General features: G+C 38.7%; 1 protein-coding gene across 1 annotated transcript; it reads left to right on the top strand.

Annotated features, from left to right (window-relative positions):
* The first annotated feature begins 3,705 nt into the window (after positions 1–3,705).
* Positions 3,706–10,996, top strand: LOC140873038 (26S proteasome non-ATPase regulatory subunit 1 homolog A-like). The gene is made up of 13 exons (XM_073276007.1): positions 3,706–4,023; positions 4,812–4,875; positions 5,164–5,269; positions 6,237–6,348; positions 6,435–6,603; positions 7,118–7,590; positions 7,696–7,831; positions 7,920–8,171; positions 8,267–8,487; positions 8,574–8,832; positions 9,069–9,301; positions 9,389–9,887; positions 10,230–10,996. Exons 1-13 carry the CDS (start codon positions 3,872–3,874, stop codon positions 10,551–10,553), a joined length of 3,000 nt encoding a protein of 999 aa, XP_073132108.1. The 5' UTR covers positions 3,706–3,871; the 3' UTR covers positions 10,554–10,996.
* The last annotated feature ends 2,903 nt before the right edge of the window (positions 10,997–13,899 follow it).

Raw genomic sequence — 13,899 nt, 5'->3', positions numbered from 1 at the left:
ACAACACCAGCAGAGCCAAAGGAAGAAGAAGTAGATCCAGACTTCTTGAAAGATTGGGCACGGGGACCCAAAGAACTAGCAGGTCTCGAATGAGAGAAAGACCTGTTTTGCCGAATGCTGTCCTCCGCCTGGTGACAACGGCTCACCAAACCCTCGTAGGACATGTCGTCGCCAACCGCCACACGGTCATGGATCTCAGGGTTAAGGCCCTGAAGGAACAGATTATACTTCATCCCAGAGCTGTCAGCAATCTCGGGGCAATAGGATAGCAGATCAAAGAACTTCTGCTGATACTCATCGATAGACATGGCTCCCAGTCGCAGACTCAGTAGCTCGCCCTCCTTCGACTGACGGAGTGCAGGAGGAAAATACAGCTTCTGAAAAGCTGTGCGTAACTCGGCCCAGGTGGCCACTCCTCTCGCCGCAACAAAAAGTTCAGAAGTAAACCTCCACCACCTGCGCGCACGTCCATCCAGAAGATAACCCAGGGTCTCCATCTTCTGCTCCTCGATGCAGTGGAAAGTCTGAAAAGTTGTCTCCATGCGGTCTAACCAGTTCTCCGCATCCTCCGAAGACTCACCTCCAACCAAGGGCTTAGGCCCCGTCTGCAAGAATCGACGTACACTGAAACGGTCCTCATCTCGATGACGATGGCGGCGTTCCCGACGAGGCTCCCGGTTGGCATCACCCCAACGCCCACCAATACTGCCATGAGAACTCTGGTCGTCACGATTTGCCATCTACAAAATTAACCTAACGATTATCTTATGTAGAATCTGAATCCCAAGAATACTTTGCATGCTCTGATACCATAAATGTAGTTACCCTTACCTGGATCACCTACTAAACAGAACTTAGGCATGCAATTAACTTAATTAAACAGATATCAGAATAAAACTGCGGAAACCAAAAAAATTATACAATCCCAAGGAAAGGAATCTGTAAATACCCAAATATTATACAACCAGATCGAACAGCTGAATCAATATAATAACAACAGAATAAAACCTAGGCGAAGCTCCAGCTAGCCAACAACTGCCTAGCCCCTCTTGGATCCACCCACCTCGTCCAATCGCAAATATGCCCCATGGAATAGGGTGTCCAGAAACACAGAGTACGAGACGTGAGCATAAAACGCTCAGTACGAGAGTATGAGTATACATGCATGCAAAGTGAACTCCCTATAACTCGAGGTCAAGGATCAGATAACAGAGACAGACCGGGCCCTGGTATGTAGCACGCTGTGCCGTCGCTTCAGGAGGTGGCTCCCATACCATAATACCAATGGATATGCCGGACCCAAATCGATGGAAGTCCAACCACTAACAGGATAGGGAAAAACCCTACTAACAGACATCTCGAAGGAGATAACTCAGTATGCAAATGAATGCAGCATAAATCAATGACATATAAACCATGCAGTCACATAATACATGTATACTCAGTCAGGATATCTCGAACAGTACTTCCGTACCTCAAATCAGTGCAAGCTCTACCAACTCTAGGTCCATGCCTATAGTCTGCTCTACACTGCCAAATGATACTACTATCATTATAGTGCTCTAAAAGCCTTAACTAAGCTATTGCATACTCCTAAATATTTATAGGAAGCAAAAGCTATACCTTCTTCCGTCGTTAGCCCTTTGCTGTCGAGTGCCTCAAAACTAGGCCACAGCTCCGCTACGATGCCTGGATCGCTATGCCACTTCCGGATTCCCCACGGGACGCCTAGAATTCCCTAGATCTGAGTTAGAAGCCTAAGGAATCGAGAGAGAAGAGAGGGATCGGTGCACTAAAAAATGAGCTCGGCACCCCCTATTTATAGACGGAGTTCGGATCGTCCGATCTGGACTTCGGAGCCTTCGAACATGTTCGGGTCATCCGAAGTGGGCTTCGGGTCATCCGAACATGATATTACGTCATTGCTTACGTCAGCATGATGACATCATCCATGACGACTGTCGGCAGCACGTTCGGAGCGTCCGAACCACTCTTCGGATCGTCCGAACCCTGACTTCGGACCGTCCGAACTCACCAACGGAGCCTCCGAACCCGACGACCCTCGTACCATTTTCAAGTGTTTTGAATCCAATTCTGGACTCCGTTAACCCATTAAGAGTTCCCTTAATCATGTTTACTCTTAACTAGTAGGATTAATGAATTGATTAACACTTAATCACTGATTTCGGGTACGGGCTACTACATCATGCATGTGATAAAGTAGTAAAACATGGAATACATAGCACATACAAATGCAACATATAAGCATATATATCATACCGGCTATCTCGGTCAATACTTACGTACCTCTAACACTGCAGGCCAAATCCTAGCACACCGGTCTAGATCCCACGCCTACAAGTCCACATTACTGCGGCTGCAATGCAAACACCCATGCATCACTAATTAAGCTCTAAAAGTCTTAACTAAGCTATTCTATACTCCTAAATATTTTTAGGAAGCCAAAGCTATACATGCGTCCGTCGTCAGCCCGCTATTGACGATTGCCTCAAAACTTAGGCACAGCTCCGCTACTAGCCCCGTAGCGCCTAGCCACTTCCGGCTCGTCAATAGGACGCATATAAAACCTAAAACTAACTTGAAGAAGAAGAGAGAAGAAAGGACTCGATGCATCTTAAAATGAGCCTCGGCACCCCTTATAAGTTATATAGGCGGAGATCGGAGTGTCCGATCCCACGTTTGGAGCCTTCGATCCGGTTCGAACCGTCCGATCCCACCGTCCGATCTCTCCTGGCCATACACGTGTTTAGCTTCTAGAGGACGCCTGCCGACACTAGTTCGGAGTCTCCGATCCACCTTCGGAGCGTCCGAAGTCCCCTCAATGATGTCACCAATGACGTAATATTTCGAACAGCTGGCTGCCAGAGTTCAGAGCCTCCGAACTCCTTCGAAGCTTCCGATCCTCCGATCGCAGTTTCCGAACTGTTATTCACATTATTATTTAATTAATTATGATTAATCCCCTTAATCACCTTATATCGGATACGTGTCACTACACGCGTGGTAAGCAAATTGATTTCATTGGAAGAAAAGAATTTACTTCAACAAATGTTATGGTAGTATGCGACTTCAAAATGTGCTTTACAGGTGGGGTTTTCCCAAAATCGCCTATAGTAAGGAGCTATGAGGCCCTTCCCTTCTCGTAACTCTCTCCATTCATTAAGATTAAGCTACCTTCGGTTTCCTTAATATGGGCTGGTTGGGAAGGTTCTGCACATGATTCTGAAATTTTTAAAGATGCTTTACGAAGATATTTTCCACTCCCACCTGAAAGTTTGATACTACTATTTATGAATTAAATAAGTGCTTTTCATTTATTTATCTAAACACAAAAATACTATAATTTTTATTTAAAAAATCATTTTTAAAAACCAACTTAAAAAAATAATTTTTTAATTAAAATTTTTTTGAAACCACACATGCTCTAAATCTTAGAAGTATTATAAATGTCAACTATTTTTTAAAAATATAAATTTCATTTTGTTTTATTTTTTTATTTTTATTTTAAAATAGGATGAAAGGTTTTGTACATGCTGCCTGTGAGATAATACTTCATAAAACATGGCCTTCCATAATTGATCCAAATCAATGAAACCCACCCGCTTTTAAGTAGAGCCCACTAATTTGGGCCAATAGATCCCTCCGCGTCACCCATGGGTCAGTACCCCACGGATAACATCGAAGCTTCCCAGATGAGGATCATTCAAATACCGATTGGAAGGCAACCAAACACCACCTTAACCTAGGCACTTTGCCCTTGCTCCAAGAAACCCAACCTCTCCTTTCAATCTTTGTCAAAATCCCCTCAGATCTCTACGCCCACGCCCAGTTCTCGATAACGATCAATTCGATGGCGTCCGCGGCGACGATGGTGAGCTCTGCCGGAGGGCTTCTGGCGATGCTGAACGAGAGCCACCCGGCGCTCAAGCTGCACGCGCTCTCCAACCTCAACTCCTTCGTGGACTATTTCTGGCCGGAGATCTCGACTTCCGTTCCGATTATGTATTCTATCTCTTCTTTCACTTGTCAAATACGTGAATTAGGGTTTCCAAGCTCGATGTCTGGTTATGGTTTTTTATGCGATTGCCTGGTGTGGTGGTGGTGGTTTGGTGCTACAGAATTTGAGTAGCTTTGTACTGTTTGGGGGCAAAGCTGAGTTCTTTGCGTGAGGTGGAGTTTGGGCGCCTTGATATATATTATATTTAATCCCCAAGTTGTCATTTTTGTCACCTTACATTGGAAGTAAACTATTTTTTAGGCAGGAAAGATTATGAATTAGTCTTTGTTAGAAATGTGGTGTTGTTGCTGCAATATTCCTATTTTTCGCATCATAGAAGCTTTAGGTGGCAAGAATTTTTTTGTTTTACGCCGTGGAAGGGAGTGTAACATTTCAATACAAGAATGTTGGATGGACTCACTTTTTGTTATTTTTTGCAATTAATATCTTATGATCGATTATTGCTCACCACCTCTAAGTTAATATCTTGGTTTAAGCATTGTGCAGCTTCACCTCTCTTTTTTGTTTGTCTGTCTTTCCAAATGTGGTACACTAATTAATTCTTGTATTCTGTATTTTAATGCCGAGATTCGTCTGATTGTTAAGTTTGTGTTCAGACTTCAGTCTCAATAAAATTCTGTACTTCTGTATCCTTGTCTAATTTTATGTTAAGATTTTACTTTTAATTTATGTTTGAGTTTTATTTATATTTTAAGCCATAGTTCCTGTGCCTTTTTGGTATTATTCTTTCTTTCCAAGTGCCTGATAATAGATGTTTGATATTTGGTTGCAGAGAAAGTTTATATGAAGATGAAGAGTTTGATCAAAGGCAACTTGCTGCTTTGCTTGTTTCAAAGGTAAAACCATGTTCCTCACAAAGTTTTATGTTTGTCCATACGTTTTGGGGGTTGTTTATGCTGTATCAGTACTCGGATAAGTTTAGTTCTTATTGAACTCTGTTAAGTGAGGAAAGTCGTGTTCATAAATTTAAAATTGGTGACTTTGAGTTGGTGTTGTTTTGTGAACTTCCTTTTGATCACACTTAATGAGAAGATGAAAATGAACACAACTTATTGATTTCAGTATGTTTATATTATTTTTGCATCTTTGTTTATTCTTCACCTGTTTTGGTGTTTTTTCTTCAGGTTTTCTATTATCTAGGTGAACTCAATGACTCGTTATCATATGCCCTGGGTGCTGGCCCTCTATTTGATGTTTCAGAAGATTCAGACTATGTTCATACTATTCTTGGTAAGATTTTTTCCCTGCCCCTCTTCGCATATTGGCTGAGACTAATCATAATAGCTCCCTAGCTGGATTCCGATGTAAAGTGTTTGTAACTTGATTGAATTAAGCATAGTTGTCAAAGGCGAGCAGGCGCCACCGGCGAGGTCCCTGCGCCTGGGTTCATACCAGGCGCAGCAATTCAATAAGGCGAGCCCCTTGGAATTTTTCTCAGGCGCGCTCCTGGGTTAAATTTTTTTTTTAGATAACAATTAAAGCAGCCCAACTTCTTTTTTTAATAACTTAATTTCCTTAAAAGAAAAAGCCCATACCAAACCCTAGCAACCCAACTTCTCTCTTTTTTTAATTACTTAATTTCCTTAAAAAAAAAGACCCAAACCAAACCCTAGCAGCCCAAAAAAGAGTGCAGACTCAAGAGCGACTAAGAAACCAAAGAAGTCATCAAGCAGATAGCTATGAATTTATTAAATATATTTGAGCTTTGGATTGTGATGAGTCAATGGAAGAAGATGAATATGATTTAGATGATTGAGAAATTTTAATCAGAAAGCTATGAATTTATTAATTATATTTGAGCTTTGGATTGTGATGAGTCAATGGAAGAATATGAATATGATTTAGATGATTGAGGAATTTTAATCGTGTTACTATGAATTTATTAATTATATTTTGCTGTGCGTGACTTAATTATTTATATTTAATAGCATTTGTCATGTATTGATATATTTATTTTAAGATAAATATATATTTCTTAAAAATTAAAAGTGTGCGTCCTGCTTCGATAAGGCTCGCGCCTCAGGCTCCAGGGCCCTTGTGCGCCTCGGTGCGCCTTGCGCCTGCGACAACTATGAAAGTAAGTGTGGCCTGTGGATGGGCAATGCTTGTTAAGAACTGAAGAAGTGTCACTGAAGTTTGTGCTGCTTCCTGTAATTAAAGCTGCTTATAGTTTTCATTGTGCTATTGTTTCGCTTAGCCAAAGCAATCGATGAGTATGCTAGTCTCAAGACTAAGGCAGCTGAGACAAAGGATGAACCCACGAAGGTTGACTCTAGACTGGAGGCGATTGTTGAGAGAATGCTTGATAAGTATGTTAAGTTGTATCCCGTGTTGCTATATGCAGTTTGTGTGGCGCCTTCTTACTAGCTCATGTCTTGATTACCCTTTTTGCCAGATGTATAGTAGATGGGAAAAACCAACAAGCTATAGGAATGGCCATTGAATGCAGACGATTGGATAAACTCGAGGAAGCAGTTATAAAGAGTGATAATATTCATGCTACAATCAATTATTGCATCGATGTCTCACATTCGTTTGTGAATCGAAGAGAATATCGTCGTGAGGTGAAATCATTTAGTACATTCCCATGTGATGTTTCTATTGCCTTTTCTCCAACAACAATTGTTAATCTCTCATGGTTTAATATTGGTTTGGACTTTGGTCGAAGGCGATGTTTTTCCGTACGAGGAAGATGTTTAGCAATTGTTTATAATTCTAAGTTAGACATGTATAATAAGGTTCTAAACATGACATGTCTATTGCATTGTTAATCTAAAGCTGCAATAGGGTCGAATTATCTATATGAAGTGATAAATTTCACACTTCATTCATTTTGACATGTAGAGTAATGAATTCATCCATGTTTATGGTTTTGTAATTTATTTAAGATGTAATTCAAATCGGATTCCATGAGCTTTAGTTTTGTCGACACCTTTCTTTCTTCCTATTCTTTAACTGGAGAAGAAATTTGGTCTTTTCTGTTAAGTTTCTAAGCTTCTGTCCAATATACTTGAGGCCATCTTGCTGCCTTAAAATAGTGAATAAACTAAATGCCCTGATCGTTTAATTCGTGTGCAGGTACTCCGTCTGCTTGTCAAAGTGTATCAGCAATTGCCTTCTCCTGATTATCTGAGCATTTGTCAGCGCCTAATGTTTTTGGACGAGCGCGAGGTTGTAGCAAGTATATTAGAGAAATTATTACGATCAGAAGTCGAGGATGATGCACTTTTGGCATTTCAGATAGCATTTGATCTTGTGGAGAATGAGCACCAGGCTTTTCTTTTGAGTGTCCGAGATCGGCTTCCAAGTCCTAAGCCCCAGCTTTCAGCGACCACACAGTCAGGGTCTAGTCAACCCGATTCTGCTCAAAGTGGAAGTGTTGTCCCATCACAGGATGTTCAAATGACAGATGGTACTCAAGAAAGTAGTAATTCCTTAAATCTAGGCCAGCGGGATGAAGTTTATGCAGAGAGGCTGGCAAAAATAAGAGGAATTTTGTCCGGAGAGACTTCTATACAACTGACTCTGCAATTCTTGTACAGTCATAACAAGTAAGTTTTCTACTATCAGATGGGCGCTCAGTCAAATTCTCTGATACATGCTTACATTATGTGGTTCAAATTGTGATGGACATTTGTTTGCTTGTCTACATACAGATCAGATCTTCTCATTCTTAAGACAATAAAGCAATCTGTTGAGGTGCGAAATAGTGTTTGCCACAGTGCAACTATATATGCTAATGCTATTATGCATGCGGGAACAACTGTGGATACATTTCTTCGCGAGAATCTGGTATTCTATTGATTATTCCCTGGTTTTCATTACTCTTTAAATTTATTTTGATGTTATCTCCAGATTGATGTGTTCTGCCAATTGATAGGACTGGTTGAGCAGGGCTACAAATTGGGCTAAATTTAGTGCCACAGCAGGTCTTGGTGTTATCCACAGAGGCCATCTGCAACAAGGAAGATCACTCATGGCTCCATACTTGCCACAGGGTGGAACTGGCGGCGGTGGTGGCAGTCCATATTCTGAAGGTGGAGCTTTATATGCTCTTGGTTTAATTCATGCAAACCATGGGGAAGGCATCAAACAGTTTCTTCGTGACAGCTTGGGGAGTACTAATATTGAGGTTTAATCTTTTTTTCACCTAATTACATTATTCTTTCTTAACTATGTTTCTCCACCGACCTTTAGCTCAACTCTGGGAGATATTCAATGGTGCAGGTTATTCAACATGGTGCCTGCCTGGGTCTTGGTTTGGCAGCCTTAGGAACTGCTGACGATGACATCTTTGAGGACATAAAAAATGTGCTATATACAGACAGTGCTGTTGCCGGTGAAGCTGCTGGCATTAGTCTGGGTTTACTGATGGTTGGAACTGCAAGTGAGAAAGCCAAGGAATTGCTCGCATATGCACATGAGACCCAGCACGAGAAGATAATACGGTAATGTTGAATTTTGCATTGTCCTGAAACAGGTATATTCTCTATTCACCTTTCTTGTTTTTATCTTGTTTCGTATGGCTTGCCAGGGGTTTGGCATTGGGGATAGCACTTACAGTCTATGGGAGAGAAGAGGAAGCTGATACACTCATTGAGCAAATGACTCGCGATCAAGACCCTATATTGCGCTATGGAGGCATGTATGCTTTGGCTTTGGCATACAGGGGAACAGCAAACAATAAGGCAATACGTCAATTGTTGCACTTTGCTGTCTCTGATGTGAGCGATGACGTTCGACGAACTGCTGTTCTTGCACTTGGGTTCGTCTTATATTCTGATCCTGAGCAGGTGGTTACCTTTTTATTTCTTCGAAGTTTTTTTTTTTAATATAGATTTCTGTGTTTTTTGAATTCCATCTTCAATAGTTTATCTAGCCGTTTGCAATATGTTTAGAACCCAAAAACTGCTTGGTATTTTCTCTTGATACATGGCCTGCTTGTAGCTAATGTTGTGTACGTATGATATTTTTCACAAATGGGAGGTTTGAGGTTCCAATGCGGTTTTCTGTTTTCTTTACATCACAGACTCCTCGTATAGTTTCCCTGTTATCCGAGTCCTACAACCCTCATGTTCGATACGGTGCCGCATTGGCAGTCGGAATTTCATGTGCTGGCACTGGTCTTAGCGAGGCCATATCATTGCTGGAACCTTTGATGTCAGATGTTGTGGACTTTGTGCGTCAAGGTGCCCTAATTGCAATGGCAATGGTTATGGTTCAGACAAGTGAAGCCATTGATTCTCGAGTTGGTACTTTCAGGTATTGCCAATGTGTGTGTATATACAGGTAATATTCAGTTGATCGACACATTCACCCTTTTTATGGTAACCATGTCTTAACTATTAGGCGGCAATTGGAAAAAATTATCGTTGATAAGCATGAAGACACGATGAGCAAGATGGGTGCAATTCTGGCTTCTGGGATCCTGGATGCTGGTGGAAGGAATGTGACAATCAAGTTACTTTCGAAGTCAAAACATGATAAAATTACTGCTGTTGTTGGTCTTGCTGTGTTTAGCCAATTTTGGTACTGGTACCCACTTATTTATTTCATTAGCCTGGCATTTTCACCAACCGCCTTCATTGGTCTGAACCACGATCTCAAAGCGCCGAAGTTCGAATTCTTGTCTCATGCTAAGCCATCATTGTTCGAGTACCCTAAGCCTACTACAGTACCGACGACAACAGCCTCTGTCAAGCTACCCACCGCGGTTTTGTCTACGTCAGCTAGAGCAAAGGCCAGGGCTAGTAAGAAGGAGGCAGAGAAGGCATCTGGTGCAGAGCCAAGTGTTGTCCTTGGATCTGGAAAGGGGAAAGCTGTCGACAAGGATGGGGATGCTATGCAGGTTAGACCGCTTGCTGGTTTTTTTTTTTTTTGTTGTTTTTATGTTCTGGACCTTTTTCCATTTTATTGGGACTTGGTGCTTAGAAGTTCAACTCGAATTAGAGCTTGAACATAAGCTTGTCGATCGTGCATTACGGAGCAAAGTTTGAAGTATGCATGTCCCCTGGCTTATGCGTTTTTGAGTATGATTTTAAACTATTGAACATATTAAAGTTCCATTTGGCATATCGAGTAAAATAATTTGGTTACGAATTTGATTCAAAAAACTATAGAACATGCTTGAAGCTTAACATTTTTCTTTTTTTTTTTTAACCAACTCTGAATGTTGTCCGCCATTTGTCAGGTCGATAGCACGGCAGAAAAGAAGGCTGAACCCGAGCCATATTTTGAAATATTGACCAACCCTGCCAGAGTCGTTTCTGCGCAAGAAAAATGCATCAAATTCCTCGAAGAAAGCAGATACATTCCGGTGAAGTCTGCTCCCACAGGATTCGTGCTGTTGAAAGATTTGCGCCCTCACGAACCCGAACAGTTGTCTCTTACCGATGCACCATCATCAACAGCATCAAATGCAGGTGGATCATCTGCTGGACAACAGGGTTCAGCCTCTGCAATGGCTGTTGATGACGAGCCTGCCCCTCCACAACCATTTGAATACACGTCATGAGTTTTTCGTTCCGCTCGGTTCTTTGTAAGTTTACACACAGAAGCAGCTCGACGGATTTCACGCTGGCTACAAATGACCGGAGCACAACAGACCCATCTTTTCCCAACCTTTATGTTAGAGCCCATTTTATAAGCTGGTGCATGCTGGAAAGAAATTGGGGAGAGGAGATTTGAAAAATTTGAATTGCCATTGCCAATTGAATTCTTTAATGAAATTTTTCTTATTCTCCATCCAGAAGAAGAAACAGGATTTGAATATGCATTTTCCATGGGATTTAAAGTTGTGTGCATTTTCAATGGGATTAAAAGTTGTGTGCATTTTCTAGGTGTTGAATTCTTGAATTCTCTCTATTTTTTGTAGTTTAATTGTCAGTTTAAATTCACTATATTTGTACTTTACGACAAGAACTACGGTTTTCAAGTAATTTGAGGATTATCTGTCGATCGAATTATGTGATTAGCTGATGGAAGTATTTGAGTTGGACGAGAGTAAAAACAAGAAAAACTTAGAACTTTGAATGACATTTATGTAGAGCCCATTTGAAATATAAATAAAGAACTTAAATTTAGAAAGAATGAATTTAAAAATAAATTATTTGTTTCGGTTTGTGTTATTTATTTTGTTTTATAAATGTCAAAATATATATATATATATATATATATATATATACTAGTCATAAAATGTGGTACAAAACAATACAAGATGTGGTACAAAGCCATACAAGATGTGGTACAAATTAACAAAAAGTGTGGTACAAAAAAGTGGCTAGGGAGTGCAGAGCAAAACATGTTTGCATTGTGGATTTTTGAGCAATTTGCACTTAATAAAACCTCAATCCCATATAAAAACCCATTTGGTAATTTATGTGTGTAGACTAAGATGTCCTTTCATTTTATTAATCGATAAAAACAATTGAATGAAAATATCGTAATATTTATGATTCATTCTAAATCCAGCTTCTCATCTCAAAATCCACATTCTCTGTGCTTTTCTCACTACCCTCTATTTTCTGTTTTTCCCAAATCTATGTTCAATGATCAACTATTTTGGACTTCATGTGTCAATTTTTTCCTAAATACATATTATTTAAGTGCAAAAAATTTAGCTAAAAATAATAAATATTAAATTTTGTTATATATAGATGATTTGTAATTGATTGATTTGATTGAGATTTTTCTTTCTTTACACTAATCCCTCTACCCTATAAATAGAGGTGTTTAGTTCATATATTATACACTAATCTTTCTCTACTCTTTCATTCTCATCCTCCTTTTCTCCACTAAATTTATAACACGTTATCAGCACGAGTGCTCTTCAAGGTAGAGAAAAAAAAAATTATCATCATCTTTGCATGAATGCTCTCGAAGAAGCACAATATTTCGATCTTATATTGATGCTTCTCGAAATCGCATAAATTTTATTTTTATGTCCATACTTTTAGTTAATCATTGATGCTCCTGAAGAAGCACAACATTTAATTTTATGTTGATGTTCTTGATATAACACACCATGTTTTTATATTGACATTTGATAGATCTACGAATACAATATCATCATTTAATTTATCAATATTTTCGAAGAATATTGATACGAGATATAAAAATTGTCAATATTGATATATGATTTAAGATCTGACAATATTCCTGAAGAATATTGACTTGATGGCTTGATATATTAATATTCATCAATATTTCAGAAGAATATTGATTTGATTTTAACAAACTAGGCAAAACTTATGATTTAATGTTTAAATCAAAGATTGTTTATATTCTTGAAGAATATTGATTCAAGATTTAAGATCTATCCATATTTTTGTAGATCTATAAATATTTTTTGATAGAATATTGATCCAAGATATAGAGTTTGTCAATATTTATGAAGAATCAAATATTCGGAGATTTTTTAAAATTCTAAAAGAATTTTGATATTAGATTTGACAACGATAATGATATAAGATCTAATATATATCAATATTAACAAACAATATTGATTCGAGATCTAATATATATCAATATTCATGCAGAATTTTGACATGTTTGTTTATTATTTGCATTCTTAATTTTGTTTATTTAACTAGTTGCTAATGTATTTTTTAGTTAAATACAAATATTTGATTGATTAGTAACTATGAAAACATGACAAGTTTATATACATTTTCATAGTCTACAAGATACCATGTTTATTTATATTTTCTTTGCACTAATCATGATCTATACCTTAGATAAATTTAACTTATTTATTTTTATTGGTAGCTCATTATTTAATCTTTTAGATGTTCATATCCTTCATGAAAATAATGATATAAGTTATATTATTTTGTTGCGTAAATTATATATGTCTTGGATGTAATTTCTTTGAGTTATAACTTATCTAAATTATGCATTTATTTTTAGATTAATGAAAGAATATCACGATGAATGTCTAGCTGATAGTGGTACAACACACATAATCCTTCAAAGCAAAAGGTATTTTTTGGAATTAACATTAGCTGAAAATAATGTTATAACAATCTCGGGTGCATAAAAAATTATTGAAGGTCATGGGAAGACAAAAGTCATTTTACCAAATGAGACAAGCCTGTATATTGAAAATGCACTCTATGCAAGCAAATCCAGTAGAAATTTGCTTAGCTTTAAAGATATTCACCGAAATGGATATTATATTGAAACATTGAATGCAAACAAAGTTGAATATCTTTGCATTACATCCATTATATCTGGCCAGAAGCAGATAAAAGAAAGATTATGTGCACTTTCCTCTAGAATGTATTATACAATAATAAAATCAATTGAAGCAAATACAGTCACAAACAAGAAGTTTGTTGACAAGAAATGTTTTGTATTATGGCACGACCGACTTGGTCACTCTGGGAGTTCAATGATGCGAAGAATAATAAATAATTCTCGTGGACATCCCTTAAAGAACCAGAAGATTCTCTTACATTGTAGTGACCCATCCCGGATCCACTACCTAATCAGAGTTAAGAGCATAATTAAGCATGCATTAAATAAAATCGCTGCGGAAGACTTAAATACAAGAAGACCGGCAGAATACAACCGGCTAAACAAACTCGATTATACAACCCAATCGAATTACTTAAATAAACCTACAGCTAATCTTGCTGCCTTCAAGGGTTACTGGCCTCTCCAAGCTCCTGGTGCTCAATCCCGCACCTAAACCTGCCTCGTCGAATGAGGTGTCCAGATACACAAAAAAGATTGGACGTGAGCGCTAAGCTCAATACGAAAGCACGGATAAACATACAAATATGATGCATGCAAATGACAGGGTATCCATATCTGGGATAACTGTATACAAACTACTCAGACTGGCGCCTGGAGTACGA

The sequence above is a fragment of the Henckelia pumila genome, unplaced genomic scaffold (genome assembly GCF_033568475.1).
Source record: "Henckelia pumila isolate YLH828 unplaced genomic scaffold, ASM3356847v2 CTG_525:::fragment_3, whole genome shotgun sequence".
NCBI lineage: Eukaryota > Viridiplantae > Streptophyta > Magnoliopsida > Lamiales > Gesneriaceae > Henckelia > Henckelia pumila.
This window is presented reverse-complemented; position numbering and strand designations above follow the sequence as displayed.